The sequence below is a fragment of the Bombus bifarius genome, unplaced genomic scaffold (genome assembly GCF_011952205.1).
Source record: "Bombus bifarius isolate JDL3187 unplaced genomic scaffold, Bbif_JDL3187 scf7180000007977, whole genome shotgun sequence".
NCBI lineage: Eukaryota > Metazoa > Arthropoda > Insecta > Hymenoptera > Apidae > Bombus > Bombus bifarius.
Window position 1 is genome coordinate 1,772,540 of NW_022884362.1, and position 22,842 is coordinate 1,795,381.

General features: G+C 32.1%; 2 protein-coding genes across 4 annotated transcripts; both read right to left on the bottom strand.

Moving 5' to 3' along the window:
* Positions 1-2,581: 2,581 nt before the first annotated feature.
* Positions 2,582-11,068, bottom strand: LOC117204145 (structural maintenance of chromosomes protein 1A). 2 transcript variants are annotated; one of them, XM_033441281.1, is made up of 20 exons: positions 10,840-11,068; positions 10,633-10,753; positions 9,116-9,215; positions 8,853-9,031; positions 8,294-8,432; positions 7,721-8,185; positions 7,069-7,497; positions 6,740-6,951; positions 6,366-6,534; positions 6,176-6,298; positions 5,959-6,090; positions 5,792-5,857; positions 5,561-5,718; positions 4,799-4,896; positions 4,389-4,693; positions 4,029-4,304; positions 3,454-3,633; positions 3,215-3,393; positions 2,883-3,060; positions 2,582-2,812 (listed from the first exon to the last, which is right to left on the bottom strand). In XM_033441281.1, exons 1-20 carry the CDS (start codon positions 10,949-10,951, stop codon positions 2,744-2,746), a joined length of 3,690 nt encoding a protein of 1,229 aa, XP_033297172.1. In that variant the 5' UTR covers positions 10,952-11,068; the 3' UTR covers positions 2,582-2,743. The 2 variants fall into 2 exon arrangements, with proteins under 2 accessions (XP_033297172.1, XP_033297173.1); XM_033441282.1 differs by lacking the exons at positions 10,633-10,753; positions 10,840-11,068 and adding an exon at positions 9,810-9,878.
* Positions 11,069-11,416: 348 nt separating this feature from the next.
* Positions 11,417-13,834, bottom strand: LOC117204193 (peroxiredoxin-5, mitochondrial-like). 2 transcript variants are annotated; one of them, XM_033441372.1, is made up of 5 exons: positions 13,719-13,834; positions 12,530-12,631; positions 12,244-12,378; positions 11,804-11,935; positions 11,417-11,723 (listed from the first exon to the last, which is right to left on the bottom strand). In XM_033441372.1, exons 1-5 carry the CDS (start codon positions 13,719-13,721, stop codon positions 11,532-11,534), a joined length of 564 nt encoding a protein of 187 aa, XP_033297263.1. In that variant the 5' UTR covers positions 13,722-13,834; the 3' UTR covers positions 11,417-11,531. The 2 variants fall into 2 exon arrangements, with proteins under 2 accessions (XP_033297263.1, XP_033297262.1); XM_033441371.1 differs by lacking the exon at positions 13,719-13,834 and adding an exon at positions 13,058-13,081.
* Between the last annotated feature and the right edge of the window lie 9,008 nt (positions 13,835-22,842).

A 22,842-nucleotide genomic window follows, 5' to 3' on the forward strand; every position in this document is an offset into this window, starting at 1 on the left:
ATTTCTAATAGTATAACTGGGCCAGTGTGATATTAGTCTGTGTTGTTTTCATAATCTTGCACAATGAACGTTTGCGATAATTCCTATTGTTGAATTTATCAACCCCGAGTATCCTTGTTAAGCGTCTTTGCATCTGATTTGTTAATTAGAAGCGAACAAACTGATTACCTGTCTTGTCGTTCTTTCTATACATTGACATAAATTCATCTTCGTGTTATGCAGTTGCCGCACACTCATTTTCGATTTAAGAATCTAACATATCCCCAAAAAAAAGTTTATTAACTTTTAACGTATCTAGATTGATAAAGTACAAGGCATTTTAGGGTTGTACGTATTCATATTAAAAGTATCGCGATGAGAACTGGCGTGAATCCACGCATTTTAAAATATTAGCTACGAGAGAACCTGTAAATTCTCCATATAATTCTCCAAATAATATAACCTGTTTTAGCGCATTTAAAATGCTTATGTGTGTTCGCGCCAGTTCACGTTGACATACCCACACCAGAGAATATAAGACTCTCTTTGTGCGATGACGATATGACCGCCGCGGACTTCTTTGTACTACTATTTTAAAAAGCTACTTATCTCTCACACACAGTCTTGATGTATCATCCCTTGTAGTTTTCACAGCGCATTCAATTTCCTGTACGTTTCCAGCTTTTTCCTTGTCTTGTCGCGCATTTATCTTCACTGCTCGGCTCCATAAAAATCAATTTTAACCAAACATAGCTTAAAACCTGACCGAGGATGTACCTATATGGGAAAGAAATTCGATTCAACGGTTCTCGAGTAGCAAGATAACACACACATAGGCAAAGAAACGTTGCATTTGACAGTTTACGAACTATACACATATACGTAATGTAGGAAGAGAAGATACGTTTAAAGTTCTGCTGAATTCTATCGCAATATTACAGCGGAGGTAAATTCCACAACTGTGGCATAGCATCTAAGCTTCAGTTGATATACGAATGAATATGCTGTCGATCAATTTTTAAACAAATAATTAAATTGTATTATTTGTCGATTCTTTAGGAAGATTATAGACATTATTTTTGACTATTAGTTTCTCGTTAATTGATACATTTTACGTACATTCGTGTATGTAAGTATTGTTGCTGTAAGTTGTCTAGCGTCTGAATATTTATGAGTTGTATTGTCAGTTTAGCAATAAATTCTAAGTAATACTCAATAAGGCTGCGAAACAGAACCAGTAGAAATAAAATGAACAAATTATTAAAATCTTATAATTCCTTCCATGGCTGTCATACAGAAATAAATACGTTACATACTTGTTTTAATGGAAACTACGTACAGATCTCGGAATGTTATCTGCATCAGTGTCATCGTCATTGGTGTTCCGATTAAACTACACGTTGTACGTACACAGTTGTTTCTGTAGGACATAACGAAGTCGTTAAAAACAAATACTTTCAAATATAAGAATAAAAATCATATCCTCACAGATTAATTAAAACATGCGTTATGATTATTAATATTACACTTATGAAAACAGAATTCCGAATTTTTCATCTAATGGTAACGTTGTGCTTTAAGCATAAAATGAGCAAGTTTTTTCTCATTTCTCGTGCGACATAGGATATTCTTCCAGTGAAAATGAATATGCTAAACTTTCTGAATATTCTCCGCTGGTCTAAAAATATGAAAAGATCGATATAAAGAATATAATATTAAATAAATAATGTTGGAACTCGTCAAATTTGTACCAATATTTTTCAACAGATATTCATGTTTGTACAGGGTGAACCACGAAACATGCTTAGCTTAGATTATTTCATTGTTACTGGGTGGATTGATAATTTTTTGTCTGGTATAACATGATTCAAGGGGAGCTTTAAAGTGATAAAATAGCAAACTTCTTCTGTCATCTTCCTTTTCCAAGTTTTCAATCACCTTCAGTTTTTAATAGGTAAAGTTTTCTTACACCTATCTTTTAGCCAACACTGAAACGAATTAGACAAACATCGTAACAAATGTTTCGAATGTCATAATCTCCTCTGCGTCTTGTACGAGGTAAGTTGCCGCCCATGTATCGTTCGATTTGAGGATCCCTGTGCACCCCGCTGCTTAGACTAACCTACTTGCATTCGTGTAAGGAGGTTTGCGCACAGTGATACTTCGGCTAATTTTTAATTATCAATAACTAAAAAACAAATCCGAAAACGCAATATTTTCATTCTTGAGTTTCATCTTATTTTAGCTTCACATCTTGTATAAAGGATAGACATTTAAAAACTAATAAACAGTATATTATAATAAAATTTTTTATCCTAGAAAGGTACATGTTTACAGACTTACAATATAAAAATTATAATTTTTTAAACATTTTATATACTTAACTTAAAAATTGACATATTATTTTAATTTAATAGATAATCTATTACTTATACAAATAATTTATTACCAAGCAACTTTACATCACTAAAGACAATTTTTTATATTAATCTAGTTTAAATAAAAATAAAAATTTTCAAAATAATTAAAATACGATAGTAGTATTACCTCAATATTTCCAAAAAGAGAAAAAGATTAGAAATAAAAAATTGAATTATTCGAATACTCTTTGAAATTTGTTTGATTTGACATTCATGGGTTATTTTCCTAAATTCTGATACAAGAAGTTTTAAAATGTCTTGTATGTAAAACAAAACTATTACGAAAAATAAGACAAAATAAAACACAATTGAAATATGTATAATTATAATCGAAATATACTCTATCAATTAATGTGCGTGGGATATGTAGTTAAATCAAGAGTTAATACTTTACTTTCCAAACACTCTCCAACCTGTAATTAAAAAAATATATATATGTAATGTAATTTTGCTAGGACGATATAAATTTTCAGTTATACTTACATCAGGGCAAATACCAATTAATGCATCAGCATGGGAATAAAATTCTTCTTTCAAAGATATGACAATAGTTTGTAAAGAGCTTGTTTTATCGCGTATGTAACTAGCAACTTTTCCTATGTTAGTATTATCCAGTGCAGCATCGATTTCATCCAAAACAAAGAATGGCGCAGGTTGAAAACTATAGATTTGATAAAATTAGATTATAATCGAACATAATTTAATAATAATTTAATATAATGTAAAATATATTATGAATAAGAAATAGATTAATTTTAGATTTAAATTTATTTCAAAGTAAAAATTTAAAAACTTAATAATTAGAAACTAGATACCTGTGAATTGCAAACAATAAGGCTAATGCCGCAACAGTTTTCTCTCCACCAGATAAATTAGACATTGGTTGGAATCGTTTTCCTGGCGCTACACAATTGTAATTAATACCATCCAAATAAGGTTCTTCTGGATTTTCTGGTCCAAGGAATGCTTGAGCAGATTGATTTTTTGCTAAACTCTAAAATAATAGATATATTTATGTACCTTTTTTTAATTCATATACTTAACATATACAAACCTTATAAATTGGATCAATTTCATTAGCTACATGCTCGAAACAAGCCATAAATCTGTCATGTCTTTCTTTTTTGATTTTCTCAAATTGCGTTTTTGCTTTTTTTGCTTTTTTACGAGACTGTTCAAATTCTTCGTTAGTTTCTTGCAATTTCTCCTTAGCAAGATATAACTTTTGAATAGCCTTAAAAAGATCAACATTATGAATGGAAGATTTTCAAGAAGGAAAAGGAAAATATTCTTTCAAAAAATTAACACATTCCAATGCATGTAATCGACTGAGAAATAGACTAAATATGCAATCTAAAAAATGTTATCAGTCCCCTCTTATTAGTTGCATAAAGGAAGGAAAACATAAGAATATAAATTTCCATTAGTAACCGAATTATTGGACATTTAAAATTATTATTTTTACATATTTTCACTGTGAGATTTTAGAGTTACTTGTTGCTGTTTTCACTGAGTTAGCAAAAAGAGTTAGTGTAACTTCACAAATCCCCTTCATCTGAGGTATACTATATGTAGTATCTTAAAAGAGATTAAATTGTAATTTTCTATTTGCAATATTATATTTGTTACCTTCATATTTGGTGCTTGAATACGTTGAATAGTACTCTGTAGATCATTAATCGTTTTCGTTAGTTTGTCAGTAGTTTTCTTAATATCTTCTTCTTCTATATCCTTCAAATTTTCAGGAAGGAGGGCATAATCTACAGTTATTCGTTTTTCACGTTCATATTGTTGGTGAGTACTTAAGGATGAGTCATTATTAGTTTCCGAATTATTAGTCGCAGTAGTTTCACTAGCTATATCTTCCATATTTCCATGAAGCATTGGAATTGCAATGTCTTCCATCTATATAACATTACATTCATATATTTGTTTCTATAAAATCCTTAAACAATAGATTGATTAATTTCATCTTGTTTTACAACATACCTTACATTGCATTAAAATAGCATGACGTTCAGCTTTTTTTTGTTCAATTTTGGTTTCAATACCATTTAATTGTTTCTGAGCAGCTTGTATATCTTTCGCTATTGCTCCAACTTCACGTCTAGCTTTGCCTATTTCATCTTCTTTTTGATCAACTTCCATCTTTTTTGCGTTTCGCGCGGACTTCAATTGCTCCATTTGAGTTTCATCGTGATCTATTTCTGCTTTTTGATTAGATTCAGTCTGCCGGGCAGATTCAAGTTTATCTTCTGCATCTTGAACGGCACGTTCCCATCGTAATACGTTACCTAAATTTTACATATTCTCATTTATAGGTTTCAATTAAATATTAATTTAGCAAAGCGAGTATTAAATTTCTTAAAAGTACGCATATAAAGTTAAATTCTACTCACTTTCTGTATCACGTTGTTTCTCAAAATCTAATTGATTATAAATGCGATTGCATTGATTTTCAAATTCCATCCTCTTCTTTGCTCTTTCTTGTTGTGATCTATAAGTATAATTGTAAGAATTAATCAATTGTAAGAAAAATTATTTTCTCTATCTTTTCCTAATATAAAAAAATTTATTCATGAGAATGAAACACTAAGTTTCTTGTTACACTAAAAATTGAAATGGTAATATATTTTATTTCCCTTTGTAAAGGGTAAGCGTTTTGAGTTAAAGAATACTATAAAAATGAAGATTGTAATGTAAGAGACAGAAAAGCAAATTTATTCGTATTTAAAGTATTAATAAATGTTATTATAAACTACATTTTTCAGATAATTAAATATTATTATCCAGATAATGAGGAAGAAAGAGAAAAATGAATAAGAAATTCGAGATGCTTATTATTTAAAAATTATTTTTTATGAACGCAGAAATTATTAGAAGTAAACATAATTGCAATTTGCGTACAATATTTGTATGAAGTATGTATTTTGTATACGATATAAAGTGAAATAAAATTTTTCTTCCATTTTTCATACATTTTTTTGTGTTTTTAATGTATCTATTCTTTTAGAAAATTTTTAATATCTTATATATTGTAGTTATAATACATTCATTACTTAAAAATTAATTGACATAAAGAAACAAGGTTCCTATATTAAAGAACTTTATTTATATTTATTAAACTTAATATCATATTTATCAAATTTAAGTACACATACCGTAATTCCCTTTCTTCATATTGTCGAATATTAGATACACCTATTTGTTCACAAAAGCTGGCAAATACATCATCTTCAACATTATTCATCTTTTCCTTGATATTCTGTATTTCTTGATCTCTCTCAGCCATAGTTTTTTCAATTACAGTTATTGTTGGCTATATACAAAGGATATATCAAATTAGTAAACATTCTTACATAAGTGTAATAAGATATAAAAGATCTACATACACCAAACATATTTAATTCGTTCTGAAGGGCATCTAATTCTGTTTCAAGTTCCGAAATTTGTTTTTGCTGTAATACGTATAATTTTCAATAAGCATAAAAGATATGTTAAAATACTGTTATTATTATTATAATTGCAGTTTTATAGCATTATAAATTATATTATTTACCGTAGCAGTAAGATCACTTTTATTATATTTTAAACGTGTTTCCAATCCTCGTATTTGAGATTCAACTGTATTTAATTCAGATTCTTTTCTTGATTTTTTCAAAGATTCACGTAATTCTTCTGTTAATTTTTCCTACAAAATATTTAACATATACTGCAGAACAATTTTGTACAGTAAAATATACAAATACGCTGTATATGGAAATAGAGTGTCTTACTTTTTGTGCCTTTAATTGAGACATTTGTTTCTCATCCCATCTTTTTGCTTTCTTTGCAAGATCTAAACTACCACCAGATATAATACCTGCTTTCTGATAAAATGTTCCATCTAATGCAACACACTGTAATTACATGCATATATTAATTATTGTAACTTTTTAAAAAATTAGTTATTCTATACACACATACATCGTATCTTGCTTTTTTATCCATTTCATAAGCTACTTTATTTGCATCTTCAGGTGTTTCACATACAAGTGCATTATTTGTAGCAAATAATACAGCTCTGTCAATATCTTTAGGTGAAAAATGTAACACATCATATAACAATTTTACATTTTTAGGCTCTTGTATATTCCTAAAACAAAAAGAGAGAAAGAAGAAATCAATCGTAACAGAAGGAATTAAAACTAATTAGAAATTAGAAGTTACTACAATCTTTGTAATATGAAGGGAGAAGTAAGAAAATATACAAAGATACTGTTAAGAATAGAAATAATGACTCTTCTAAATATTTAAAAAATTATGCAGCTGATGTCTAAAGTTATTTTTACGCTACATACCTAAGTCTTTCTTTTAATGGCTTTGTTTGGATGTAATCAAGAGGAAGAAATGTTTCTGGTTCAAGATATTGCTCTTTAAGATACTGGATACATTGTCTAGCTGTTTTTTCAGTATCAACAACTATAGCTTCCATATATTTGCCAAGAACTTTTGTAATTGCAACATTGTACCTTTTATGAATAGGTTCACACATATTGTACATGCGATCATACTAAGAAATAATAATAACAATAGTAATTACATGACAATTACATTGCTAGACTGGTAAAATAATAATTTGTAAGAAAATGATTTATAAGTAAAATATTAAATCTAATTTGTTACTTACTACTCCAGGAAAGAGGCGCTTAAAATTTTCTACGATCTCAGTTTTCTTTTTAGTTCTTGATACTTCATGTTTATCAACCTTTGCGTCACCTAGCTGCTCTGAAATGCTCTCTAATTCCCGCTGTAAATTTTGTATTTTATCTTTTGATGTACCAACATCAGATTGTAAGTCGGCCCGCAACTTTTTTTGATCTTCTAAGGCAGCTTCTGACGTCCTTATATGTTCTTCTAATTTTTCTACTCTTTTAAGAGCTTCATCTCGCATATGACCTTTTTGTTTATGTTTATTCTCTATTTCTGTCTTTTTTCTTCCTTCATTATCAAGTCTATCTTGATCAGATTTTTGCTCCCGATTAATAGAATCAAGAAGTTGTAAATATCTCGCTGATTGTTTACCTGCTTCCTCTTTCAAACGATTATACTCCCTCACCTTAAATTAATATTTAATATAATGATTATAATAATGACTACTTTGGTCTTTAAATTTTGAGATATATATAATTATTGTAGCTTTAATTAAATAGGATTATTATAACATAATATTAGAAAAATGAGAAAAATATTAGAATTAGAAAAATGATTTATAATCTTACTTTGCGATGACATATTTTGAAAAATATTTTTATATATAAATCCCATTTGAATTTTCTTACCTGTTCATCTTCAAGTTGCACATCTCTTCCTTGTAATTGTGATTGTCCAGCAATACTTGCTTCATAAGCTGCTTTAGCATCTTCTACTTGTCGCAGTTCTTCTTGAAGTTCGTGTATATCTTTCTTATGAGCTTCATCTGCAATACGTGCTTGAGCTAGTGACTTCCGAGCAGATTCTACTTTTTTTTGCATATGTGCAACACGTTCTTTTGCTTTGATGAATGTGGGTCTTTTCTTTGTTATTTCAACTTCTACTTCTCTAATATCCTGTTCGATTTTAGCAAGATCCCTCCCTAATTTCCCAGCTTCTTTCTTTTTCTCCTTTAATAATTCTTCTGCTTTTTCCTTCTTCTTCTCAATCTTTTCTATTTCATGTTGTTTCTTTTTCTGTGAAACTTCCAAATTCTCTGTACTCTTTTCATTATGAAATAAACGAAATAATTGAAGCTCTACTTGTTTTTCTATCTACAATGAAACAGATACTATTAAGTCATTTAAAATTGATTCAATAATGGATCTATAAATTATATAATTTGTTTAAATTTGAAATTAATGAGTAAATAAATGACCTACATATTCTTCCTTTAAACGTTGATACTTTTCAGCTTCTTCTTTTTCTAGTTTTGCTTCTTTTCTTTCAGCAGCAATACCTTTCTTTTTCTGATATGAAAATTGAGTTTCTTCTTCTGCTTTTAACATTTCCGTTCTTAATCTATAAAAGTAAAAAATCTATTTATAATTGCAACATGTTTATCAGAAACTGATTTAAAAAAAGATGAAATATTACACAGTATATTATTTATCTTTTAGATACACTGAACTGTTATATAATACGTTAAAATAAAGATTACCCTTAGTTAATGATAAACACATTTTTATTAATAATCCTCCTATATGTATATACATACACAATTATATATATATACATATATTATATTATAAATTATATTATATATATTATTATATTGTATTATATATATTATTATATTATATATTATTAATTATGTATATTAATTGTATATATATATGCAATTAATATACAATTAAATAGATGTACATATTGAAATTACTAATATGACTGTAGATAATATTGCATAAAAAATATATGTGCAAGTTTATGTATATAAGTTACCTTTCATATTCTGCCTTTAATGCTCCAGAATTACTAATTTCTTCAAAAAGTGCAGTACGTTCTTTTGGATTTTTCATTGCTATTGATTCTACAGCTCCTTGAAATACAAGGAAATTTTTTGCTTTGACATTAATACCAAGTTGTTCTAACTCATTGAGATATACTTGGCTAGTAACTACCTACATAATACACATGAAAATTTGTAAATTTCCATTCAAATTAAATTTCTAACTAAACTAACTAAAAAAATATATAAAACTTACATTGTTATTTATTCTGTGTTCCGAAGAAGAGCCTTGTACAGAACGTATAAAACTTTTTTCGGTCCCATCTTCTAGTTCAAACACAGCAGTTACAGATGCACTGTAATTTATAATGACTGCATAAGATGTATCATATACTTAAATACATTTGATACGCAGATTATGCTTATAAATATTATGTTTATAAATGCAGATATATGCATATATATGTATAGGGTATTTTGTTTAACTGAAAACAGTGGAATATGAGATTTAGTAAAGAATTTCATAGACAGTATCCCAACAGACCAGAGCTGTCAGTATTGACTTGTTCAAGGATACTGGAAGTGTCATATAGCGAAGAAACTGGTGCTATAAAGGTTAGAAGAATGGTTAAATTGCACTTTTGAATTTTTGTCTCAATAAAGACATCTCTTAAACTAGCTGTTAGAATATAAAGATATGAATCTAAGACATATAAAACGAGAAAAGAAGCTTGATCTTTATTTATAGTGCATAGCATAATTGGCATCATTCAAAGGTGTTAGCTAATGATTTGCATTGATTTGACTACTTTAGATCTAATTTATTATTTGTATCTCAACAAATGCCACCATATTATGAATACTTTACATAATATTACTATTTTTAAAAAATTGACTTGACTTTGACATCTCTTCTATTTCTACACTCAAAATAATGTTATTTATATCACCTAATGTCCTCCTATGTACTAAACAATTTCTTTGGAAATATTTTTTTATAACTTCATTCCCTTATGGAATATTTCACTGTTTCCTATTAAACAAAATACCCATATTACAATTAAGCATATGATTTAATTTTAAGTTACTCTCTAACTTATATTTATATTCTGATACATTTTAAATAATAAAATTAAAAAGAATTATTTCTATTTCCTTTAAATACAAATTTATACACATTCAGAAAGAAGGAAGTTAATTTATTTAAAAATTGAATTAGTTTGTTGAAAATTATTAAATCAAACTGTATAAAAATTTATATACTTGCACTTTTTCTTTATCTTATAATATATTATAAAGTTATATTCAAAAACAAAATTAAATACAATTATTTTAGATGTTTTTTATACAATTTTTTTCTCATGTTGTAAAAGAGAAAGAACAAAAATTATTAAATTTAAGATATTACTATTTCTTTAAAATATGTAAAAGAAAAAAGAAAATTATAGCGTATTTAAGCAAATAAGATATTTATATAAAAACTTTTAATAAATGTATGTCATAATAAGTCTTTTCTTTTAATATTTTAATAAATTCAAAAAATACTTTATATGTAACTTTGAAATATGTATTGATGTCTTATGAGTAGAAATAAAAGCGTAATTTAGCATAGAAATAAAAACAAAAATTATATATCTAAAATAATTGAAACTTGAAGATATGAAAGTATAGTTTATAATATTAAAAGTATGTAAAGGTTAAAGTATGTACAAGTAAGTATAAATGCTGTTAAAATAATTACAAAAATTTTTAGTCTATAAGATCCAGAAATACCTTCGTGCAACTGGCATTCCTATTGAAGCTCCATGTATCAACTCACTAAACCGTTTTACCCGGAGACTACTTGTTTTTTCTCCCATAACAAAACTAATTGCGTCCATAAAATTAGATTTTCCTATATTAAAAACAAATATATAATGCATAATAGGTCTGAAATTATTAGAAGTTTTCCATATACTAATATAAAAGAACATAACCTACCGGATCCATTTGGTCCAACAACAGCAGTAAAGGATTTTAGAGGTCCTATAATAAGCTTTCCTCTGTAAGACTTAAAGTTTTCTACTTCGATATGCTTCAAAAACGCCGGCATTTTTAAAAACAATTTTAAAAAATTTACAGCTAACAGTAAAGTGGTATAATTGGCGCCATAAAGTTTCCAACACAAACAAGCATTATACGTCAACAATTGGTTTTCTAACTGCAGTGAAGCTAGTGACGAAATGTTGTCAACACACTTCACTTTCAATTAAATACAAATTTACAAACGATACTTCTATAAATATTATTTTACATATGTATATACGTATGTGTGTGTGTGTGTGTGTAATAGTTCTTAGTATTATAAGATTAAGTAAATATTTTAATTATAATTTTATGTATAAATATCGAGTGAAATTATTTTTTCTTGTTTTGTTATACGGGCAAAAATATGAAATAAATATAAACAATAATATAATAATAAGAATCGGAAGTACATATGTGAAATAATGGACATGAAATAAAGTATATTACATAAAATTAAGGCACACGGAATAATTTATTTGACACATTATAATTCTGGGTAATGAATAATCATTTTATTATATACGTATTATATATGGCAGAATTTATAAATTGATCAAAGCATCTGTTTATAATTTACTACATAATAAACTGCTACGTTATATTTTCTAAAGTTTAATATTTTCAGCCAAGGAACAAGAAAGACCTGTATTATCAGGCTCAACGTTCAACTCCTTAACTACTCCATCTTCAAGGAGCATAGAATATCGTTTACTTCTTCTTCCACCCAGTACTGGTAAATCTACTGACAGTTCCATCGCATCTGTAAATTGAGCTGCTGGATCTGCCAGCATACGTACCTGTACGAGAAAGTATAAAATTTACTGATAAAAATGATGTTACATACAAAATATATACAATAAATAAAATATAATCTTACTTTTCCATCTGCTCCGTGTTCTTTACCCCATGCTGCCATTACAAACGGATCATTTACAGAAATACAAAAAATTTCTGCAATTCCTTTAGATTTTAATTCGTTAGCTTTCTGTATATAACCAGGAAGATGTGTCTAAAATAATATAAAATTTTTAAATATAATATCCACCATACTATTTCTTTTAAATACAAAAGTAAATGTTTTTACTATAGAAATATTTTTGTTTTATATACATAGAATATAACTTTCTTATAGTTAAAAAAAAATTAGTTTTACTACCTTAATGCTTAATAAATATTAACATACTTATAACATTTACTACATAACACTAATTTAATATTATTTGTTCCTTTATTTATTCAGTTACTCAGTAAGCAAGGATAGTTATTAATACATTGAATACATTAAATCGATTTTTGAATGGACATGAAAATATATACCTTGGAACATCCTGGTGTGAAAGCTCCTGGCACTCCAAAAATTATAATTTTTTTCCCATTTGCAATTTTAGCAAGATTCACTTTATTTGCAGGAGAGTCTTCAAAAAGATCAATTGTGGGTAGTTTTTGTCCTGCCTATATAAGCACATCAACATATATGTATAATTCATATTTACAAAAAGAATTATAGTATTTTAATATATTTATACATCAATTGCAATAATTGTAGTGATAATATCATGTAATTTATGTCATTATTCTTTAAAACTAACGAAACAAAACTTACGGCGATAACCATGTTTTGGGATGATACTCGAAATTGTCGTATGATATAACCAAGTGACAGTCGTTCATTGACGGAAATTGCGCGACTTATAAGTGGGTTCATCTGTATATATAATTGATAACGTTGTAAGTAAATCAAATAATCAACTATTTGTAATAGAATGAAATTGTAAAAGAATTTCTTTAATTGGAGCACGATTGACTATAGATTGAATGAACGTACGGAATTGCGCAACCTATTCGACCCATTACATAAATATAATCATTTTCTTTTGCTATATATTTTTATTTTTAATACTCGTCTCGTTTACGTAGTAAAAATTAATCGATAACATTGCCACGTAAGACATTTTGATAATTTATCATTTTAGACAACGATCGATAATTAGTTAAGGTTCCAACTCCCTGATTGAATCAATGATATGTACACAAAGTTATCCAAATTTTATGATTTTTATCAGACTTGATATCAGAAAACCACGAATAAGATATACATATAGATAAATTATATGAAATTCTTGATTGTTACATGTTTCATTTATTTAAAATTCAAATGTTTCCGCATTAAAACTTATTGGATATTTAAATTTGTAGGGATATTTCTCATTCGTCCATCAGAGGGCCATAGGCTTCGCGACTTTACGCAAGAACTTTTCTCTAAACTTTAACTCAGAGCGCTTCCTATAAATATACGTTCCAAAGGTGTCATAACAGAAAGGAATTGAGAGTGCTTATAATTATAAAATTGGTGGCTCTCGGACTGATGCTGCTACCACGCGATGAAGTCCTGAGGTCAAACCTGCTATGATAACCAATCTAAAAGATGCAACTACCGACCGATGTTAAGAGCCTAGTTCCGTCTGCGGAACTTTTATGCCTTGTATGGTAAGGCCGTAATTTAATCTACGAGTATGAACAATAAATGAGCATTTGAGGCCATATATACATATATATATATATGTCCAATCGCAACGCCAATAAAGAAGAATAATATATCTTGGTAAGTTATTTCTGCATGTTTCGGAATATATTTCGGCTAGTTTAGGGAGAGAACATTACGATACTGCGACAGTAAAAGAACTGTAGAGGACTTGTGTAGAGGACGAAGTTTGACCGTGAGATTTATTGAACGAGATTGCTCGTTGTTGAAACCGTCGAATATATTTAAAATAATAAATTAGTATACAGACCATATTCGCTGAGACGCTCGTACTGTGTATAAGTCGTAAAATAATGGATAATGACTCGTTAATTAGATCGATAATTCGTTGATAACTGGTTGATAACCGATCGACAACTGAACGTAACTCCTCTTTCCGATCGCGTCCGTTTATTTATACACGTAGCGGCGACATTGTTTTGCTCGGAGTTTATTTATTCTTACATTACGTGTATCCTAACGATCTTGATACTCCGAGGTAAAACAACAACATGATTTGAGTTGTCCTCTGCTTTGCTTTGTTTTGTTTTCTTTGCTGTTTTCGAGCGCGGTTGCGAGAGAGTTCGGTATCTGCGGGTTTGTCGTTTCGATGCGGGGTAAAGCGCCGTCCGCTTGTTGTCAAATCCGTGCAGATGTTACGCGACGTCTTCGATATGCGGCGGTGGATGCCTGTCGGTACGATGCAGGCGTTCAACACACGGTCGCCGCGATGTCGTAGGCCTTCGTTCTTCTTTGGTATAACGTGCAGAGACGATGCCCATGGACTTTTCACTGGCCACATCACTCCTTGCTCGGTCATCGTCTCAAATCTCGCCTTCAACTGCTCGCGTCGAGCGGAGGCGAGGCGTCGAGGTTCGTTGAAGACGGAAGGGCCTGGCGTGGTTTTCGATATGAAGTACCGCACTGAGTCGTATTTTGTCGCTATCGAACGAGTGGACGAGTCGCGTCCGAAAATTCGACGAGAAATCGGTGATACGTCGACTCACTGACAATTGCTTTGCTCGATACAGCCTCTGTCGTGTCCTTGTATCGTTTTGTCGACAGGTCGCTGTGGTGTCGACCAGTAACCCGTAGTGGCTTAAGAAGTCCACGCCGATGAACGCCATCTCGTGTTTGTCGTAGTGGCAAGTCCCGTTTCCGATTTCAGGTGCCTGGAGAACGGCGCTTTTTCGCGCGGTCCTGGAACGTCGCGTGGAAGTAACAGAGGCCGGGCTGTTGCGATTCGGGTGCTTCCGACTTCCGGGTGCCTTCCGTGGATGTTATCGGTCACTTTGATCAGGGCGTTCGTTTCCGTTATCCTCAGCGCAGTTAGTACATGTTGAGTATTCGCTGGGAGGTGTTTTTTCCAGGTCGCCAGCACTAAGTCGTCGAAGGCTGACGAGGGCGCGGGCTTCCTCAGATCCGTATAGAATCGAGACGGCGTTCTATCGCCCATTTCTTCGTTCTCGAACTCCCAGTGCAGACTAGAACCGTTTGAGTCTGCGAATTCTGTAGGAAGTTGTCTGTTGCTACTCGTCATTGTGAATGTTCACTTTTCGCACGTCGGTGTCACCAATGTAGAGGATTGTTTAGTCGCGTTCAACTCACGTCGGGGTTATCAATTTGTAGAGGTTTGTGCGTAGAGGATGGTTGGTCAGTGAGGTTTAATGACGAGATAGTTCGTTGTCCCTGGCAGCGTATCCCTTTGATGATAATTGGGTCGTCGTGTCGATTAGTCTTTGTCCGACGGTTGCACGTAGCGGCGACATTGTTTTGCTCGGAGTTTATTTATCCTTATATTATGTGTTTCCCAACGATCTTGAGACTCCGAAGCAAAACAACAACGTGATTCGTATTGTCCACTAACTCGTGTGCCGCTACACAGAACAGACAGCAACGATACTTCTTCGGTAGATAAGTTATCGCGAAATTTGAGGATCGATGCGTGTTATCTGAAAATCTTCGGAAAGCAACAGTTGGTAAAAAAGTACTATAATAATCACAATAAAGAAATTTTTCGGTTCCGCGTTAATAGCAGAATAATCGTTCTGTGCATTTTTGTGTCTTCGAATCTCCCATAAAAATCCGCGATCTAATCGTAACGTATGACTCGAGATCTTAATTTTTAATCGAGACAGGTGCGTATCTATCTGAAAACAACAGCAGAGAATTAACGTGTAACCGTTTCACCATGATAGTTACGGATTACATAGTAGATTGTAATTATACAACATTTATAAGTATCGGTAGATAGAATTGGAGAAGTAAACGCACTTGTTACGATGAAAAGAAAGCCGGCAGCTGTACATCGGGATAACTGGTAGGTGATTTGAAGGAGCATAGGCGAGCAAGTACGTGCAAGTAATCGAAGGAATCAGCGCGAGTCTATCGGTATGGTAACGTGAGCCGAACTTGAAAAGGGTGAAAGGAGTGGAAGAATTGGAAAGAGAATTACTTTGAGTTTACGGAGAGCATGGAGTATACAGCATAGAGGTTGTAATCGAATACGACAGTGCTAGGTGGAACTATACACGCACGTCCGGGTCATTAAAAGCGGTCCTTCTGAACCCTACAGACACCGCCATCACAATGCATCGCACTGGGAATAATATGCTCTATTTACAAATTAAAATATCAGATTTCAAAATATTCCATGTAGTATTTAATCAATATTGGCTCCATCTGCGTCTTGTTCGGGCTTTGTGTCGGCCTATCTTTTGCAACCGTTGTAATAGATTTTCCGATCCTGTATTAGTTAATTATCATACAACAAATTTTATATATTGACATTGTACCGAGTGTCGGTAACATCAATCGCGTAATATTATCTTTAGAAGTAAGGTTAATAGGACGTGTTCCAATGATTATCTAAGAACTACGAACATTGGTATAATTTGAGATCTTATAGAAAGAAAAGTATCCGAAAGATGTAGATGAATATACGTATGAGTAATTTTTCATACTAGGCCAGAGAATTAGTTTCGACTTCGAGAAACATCGGATCACTCGGTATAATCGTAATTGTACAGTAGTACGAACGAAGTCAAAGTTATAACATGGAGTTCATAAAGGTTATAATACATGGGAAATATTGCAAGCATTTTTTCAGGTGATGTATTTTGTGAAAAAAATCTACCAAGGATTTTTACAGTAAAAAAACGTCGTAAATTCTAGCAACACTTTTTAAAAATTGTTTGCATGCGTATTCTTAAAGAGAAAAAAGCGTTACTTGGAGAAAAAAAGGAAGTCGAAAAGTCAGCTTCCCAAGTAACGAATTTTTCTAAGTTTCTAGCAGGACCGTTTGTTTTCGAGAAAACATTGAATTTAATGTTTGAAACGTTTGTATCGTCGCGTATATTTTTTACATGATAGGTGAACAAATTTTGCTGACAGGATGGTTCCTGTTTTATCTTCTTTCTTGAAGCGACCAAACGTAAAAAGTTACCACTGTAAATTATTTCTCCGCTGCTTTTTTAACTGTTCCTTCTAACGGCAAAAAACTAGTTCCACTATCCTTTTCGAAGTAACGGAAAAAAAACTGTACCATTTTTAGCCAGTAAGACTGACTAAAAATTTTTACGACTGATTCTAAAAGAACGATAAAAAAACAGTCGAGACTTTTCTTTCTTTACGGCACACCTTCCTATCGCGACGCTTTTCGAACTAAAAATCCTTTTTACGGAAAGTAAATTTAACAGTACCGTTTTACCAGTCGCTTCCTGCGTTTCTTCATTTATGTATACACGTGTACAATCAGGAGTAAAAATATCGCTAGAATTTTTCAAACGGAATAGCTGCTATTTAAGATCGAGCCAAACAGCTTGAATTTTTTTGTTAAGAATTACCAGGACCAATTTACCTGGTGACGTGTAAAAAATTTTCCGAAACACTGCGGTTGGTCGGAATCGCGAAGGATAATGGATAAAGGTGATTTTTTACCATCTTTTTATTCTTCTTCTTTTAGGCTTCTAATGAATATTTAAGCAATAAATTTCCACGAAATCTATTAATTAATGCGGAAACAAGGAAGATAGAATTTTTTCAAAAACTCTTCACGCATCGTCAGAAAAATTCAAATCGTTTGGTTCAATTAAAAAAAAAAAATTAATTCTGTTTCAAAGCGTGTGCCGGTACTTTTGTTCGCCACCGTATGTATGTTCCCTCGTGATATTTTAATATCACGTAACCGTAGATTTTTAGCAACGGACAAAGAGAGGAAGAAAAATAGCCATATTCTTAATAATCTTTCGCGACGACGATTATAAAGCGAAGAAAGTAGACGAATAAGAAATATACACAGCGTGGAGATTTTCTGTTTCGCGATTGGGGCGCGGATTACAGGGCGTCATGTAGAAACCGATACTCCACGCTCGATTGTCGTTTTGTAGAGGTACACAATATAAACGCAGACAGCCAGATTCTCGTTAAGTATGGCCTGAAGGCTCTAATTAAAATAACAAACGGAAAATTTGCGAGTTTCCATCATTTATGGAAAGTTCTGTTTCCAGTGTACTCCCACCGGCGCGCTTTGCTACGGGCAAACGACCCCCACGGAAATAGCGGTACCGCTTTGGTTCTAGTGTCTGTATATAAATGTTTCCATATTATTTCGTAGAATTACCTCCACGTAAGAGACATCGATATTCCGTTCTTACGTGAAGTGTCTATAAAACTCGACGACGCGCAACGAATATAAATGCAGCTGGCGTAAATAAAGGCGAGAAAAGGAGAGATGAAAAATTCGTAAACGAAGGGCAATAGGAAAAAGGGTGGAGAAGTGGATTCTCTTTAGCGTGTCGTGTAAAGGGATATAAATAAAGTCGATGAAACGAACTGTAGGAAGTGGGGGGCAAGTGAAAAATTACGAAGACGGATTAGAGAGATAAGAAAGAAATTTATATTCGGAGAAACTGAAAATAATAATAAAGAGAAAATAAAGTTTGTAGGGAAGACAAAGAGACGGAAAGGAGGGACGAGGGAATAGGGAAGGGAGTAACCGCGAAGAGGAGTTGGCGTTTTCATCGAAAAGGAAGGTTAGTTCCAGCGTCTCGTTACAGCGGTTGGTTGCTGAAAGCGTGGATGACGCGGAGGTGGCGTGAGGCAGGCGGCGGGTGAAAATTCCCGGAGGGTGAAGCGGTCCTGCCGTGTTTTTCGCCGATTGAATCAATTAAAGAGGAAAAACTCCCGGGGTAAAATATTCGAGACGTGTCCTTTCAGTCTTGTACCGCGAATACGTGCGTGCTCGTATGCCCGTACCAATCGAGACGCCGACACGATGGTTCGCCTTCGGAATTGCTGGACCTGCTGGACTTTGAACAATTATTTCTTTCTTCCTCTCTCTCTCCTCCACTATTTTTCTTCCTCTTTATTTCTCTGTCTGCCTTTCGAGAAAATAAGAACAACAATCGGAACGTTGTTTGAAAATGTCGTTACGATTGTATACATAGAATCCGTGACAATACGCGTTTCGCTACGTTCTCCTCTGACGACGTTCTAACGTTCATGGTAAACGTCATGATACAATCGTAGATGACCCAAAGCTACGAGATACGACTTAGCAATTATCAAGCAAATGGGAAAAAGCCACTTCTTTTCACATCGTTACATTTTTAATCATTTTTTCAATCTTCCAAGTATCGATTACCGTTTGTTCGAATTATTATTTGGAAATATAAAAAAAAAAAGAAAATAAGGTAATAATAATAATAAGTATATAAGGAACAGCTGAAGAAAGCGAACGCGTAGTGAACTTGTACTAGTAAATAACGTGTTTGTGAACGAACGAGGTGAACGAGATAACAGATATGTAATTTGATAGATTGATCGTTATCATTTACATAAATATGTAATCTAATAGAAGTGCAAATTGAAAAGGAACGAAGGGACAAGAGGAGGACGTTGTAAGTCAGTGTCAGACAACAGAGTTTAATCTCTTAATTACTAAAGAGTAAGTTTGCATGCAGGCGTGCAGCATGTTAAAGTCGTTGCAAAGATTAGTGGTAACACTACTCTGATAAGTCTTCCATCCGGCTTGTTTGTTAAATAATATCATCGCTACTCGGATACAAGATTGCGAAAGTATCTCTTATTTCATCTGCGTGCATGCGATTCTGCTTAAATACCAGTCCATCTACGACACGGATGCAACAGGGAGGATCTTGAAAATTTCGTAAAATTTAATATCCGATAGTGACGTTCCCTGTCGATTTCAAACGGATTTATTAAACTACAGATGCCACGAAAAATATAAATATAGATTTTTTCACTAGTGAACTTATTGAAATTATTTACAAGAATGGAAAGAATCTTTTATTATTGTACTATTGTATTTATTATTGTAATTGCGTACTACTACTATTAGAGGAACGTAATAAGATGGATTGTTAATCGTTTTATATTCGTTCAGGCCAGCAAGTATCTTTAGTTACCGTAATTTCTCTTAATATTATCACCCTTTACCTTTATCACCCTACTTGTTTCTCTACATTCACACGCGTGTACTTATGTATTAACAAGAATATATACTGTCGATCGATATAGTTTTGAATAAATTTTCTGTTTTAATAAGAAAAAGCATTATTTTCATTTTGTCTCGAGTATTACCGATATCGTTAAATTATCTGTTTCAATTTTCGAATCGATCTCGAGCATATTATACAGGGTGGTTGGTAACTGGTGGTACAAGCGGAAAGGGGATGATTCTACGCGAAAAAAGAAGTCGAAAATATAGAATAAAAATTGTTCGTTCGAGGCTTTGTTTTCGAGAAAATCCACTTTGAATTTTCGCTCGGTACGCGTGCACTTTATCGCGTCTCGTTATGACGGATCTCACTGTAGATCGTTGTCTCGATGGAAAAATTTAAAAATAAAAATTGTTATTCTATATTTTCGACTTCTTTTTTCGCGTAGAATCACCCCCTTTCCGCTTGTACCACCACCAGTTACCAACCACCCTGTATATTGCGATAAACAATTGTTCGAATAGAGAATATTCTTTCCACTAGTAATATCGCTATAAATATTTAATATTTTACAATTTTTATATTTATTACAGAGAAAAAGATTCATTCCTGGTGAAACTTAGCCGTTGAAGTTAGCTTATCGAACGAATAATCTCTGTATCTGCCTTTCTTTCTACGATGTTTGTTATCTTACGGTTAAACACGTACATAGCAATGCAATGTTCCAACGTGACAAAGCTATACTTCTTACTACCAATTTACAGTTGGCGTAATTCTATGATTTCCGGCGTTGATACACTTAGATACACTTAGATACACACTTATATAAGACACATAACAGAGCTCGCATGAGAAATGTTTCCTCTTTATTGTTAACTCTCGAGGGTGTTACACACGGCACGATCTATCGCGAAATCCTTGTATTTTACGATAGATTTGACATTCGCATCAAAATTTCCGACGACCTGTCATCGACAACCGCATTGTTTCATCCATCCTAAGTGCGTATTGTTAGCAACAATATCGTCCGATTCTGGTTTAGTTTCAGTACCGAGTGCTGTACAACAGAGAAGGAATCGTTATTTTTGGAGAAATTATGAGAAGCTATTTCCGAAAAAATTAAAAGCTACGGTATCTTCGTCATTTTTAATTTGCGGAATAGATTTATGGATAAATGATATTGCTTTTTTTCGAAAGAACCTCTTGGAGGTTCTTACAGGTTCGGATAAGAAAGTTGTAAAAGGTGATGCTTGTTATTTCCTTCGCAACTCCTATCGATCGCGATTTCTTGACAATTTATTACGCGCGTCATTTGGTAAATTAATCCTTTAACTTCTCGAGAGAACTTGTCAGGTCGTTCGATCCAATTTCAAAAAAGTCATTTTTGTTTTAAAGCGTGTCCGAGTATGTCCTTTGTATACTATTGACTTTGAATAAAAACAAATTTAAAATATAAAAATTCTAAAAAAGAGCTAATAAAGTACCTAATAACGAAATACCTCAAACTAAAGATTTTTTCTTTTTTACCATTCAATTCCAATAAAAATGAAGTAAAAATTTCTTTCTAAAGTCTACAAATCTACGAATCTAAAGACATTCTTTTCTAAAGATGTTAATACGACCGATTGTATGTACAAGGAACATGGTAAGAAGCGTCCGGTAGAAATTTGCTTTAGATCGCGCTACAAATACTTTCCATTCTATTTTTATTATCTCGTGTCAAAGGTAAAATTGTTGTTTGTCGAGAGCAACATAAAAAAATGTGTTCGTAGTGATATTTGATAGTCTCGTGTGCAAAAGGACCGTTAAAACAACCTACTGTTCACGAGGTACCGCGAAATTAATCGTCGATCAAATAAATAACGTTCAATAAATCTAATTATATATCATAAGATTTATATATAAGTTCTCCGATCTATTCGTTGTATCTGTAATAATTTGATAAATGTATGTTTTAGAGAAATTGTTTGTCGTAAGTACAGGTAAGCAAATTTCGGAACAATTACTTGTGACAACCTATGAACGGTCGGAAAGGATCGATTCAGCAGATATTGAAATCGACCGACGGATTCCTAATTGACAGTTTCACGTGATACTGCACTGTTTCAACTTCAACGACGATTTCAACGTTTACTCGCTGCTCTTACAAGTATTTATGAAACTATAAAACCTATCTTTAAAACGTTAATTATAAGCCACCCGATATTCAAGTTTAATTTCATCGATTTCTCTGTTGTAATTCTTATTTTTCTCCTATTGTTATAATTTGTTTAAAATGCCTGGTAACCTCGTTTAAACGCAGCAATCGACGATCTTTTAGCATCTTGGAACGGAGGAAATAAAAAATTTTCTCCTTTTTTTTTTTAACTTTCGTAGATTGCTAGTTCTTGCGGAAGATTTTAATTTCAAATAAAATTCGGAGCTTCTGTTTAAAACCAGATATATTTTAATAAAGATACAATTGATAAACGCTTGATAATTATATGTTTTAAGGAACATCTAGAAATATGATTTTAACGTGATCTTAATTATCTTGATATTAAGTTAGCCTATACGTATACGCGCGTTAATTTTACTATTTCCAAAAATTGTTCAATTTTATTATTCTACGTCTATAAAGATCATTAAGTCCTGTGGCGTCGAATAACCGCAATTCGCTTGTTCTTATTTAACGCGATGTGCGACAATTACATAACAAAATTTACAGCATGTATCCTTGTTAATTTCAGAATCGAAACATAACATTTCATATGCACGAATCTTAATATCATCGGAAAAACGATTAGATATGGCATTGTAACGTTTAGTTTTTGTTTACTTGGCATAAAGCACAATGAATACAAATACGAGTCTATTAAAGGGTACGAGAAACCCGCTGCGCTATTCAGTCGTGCAGATTATGATCGCGATTTTACTCCCGTTTATTATGTAATG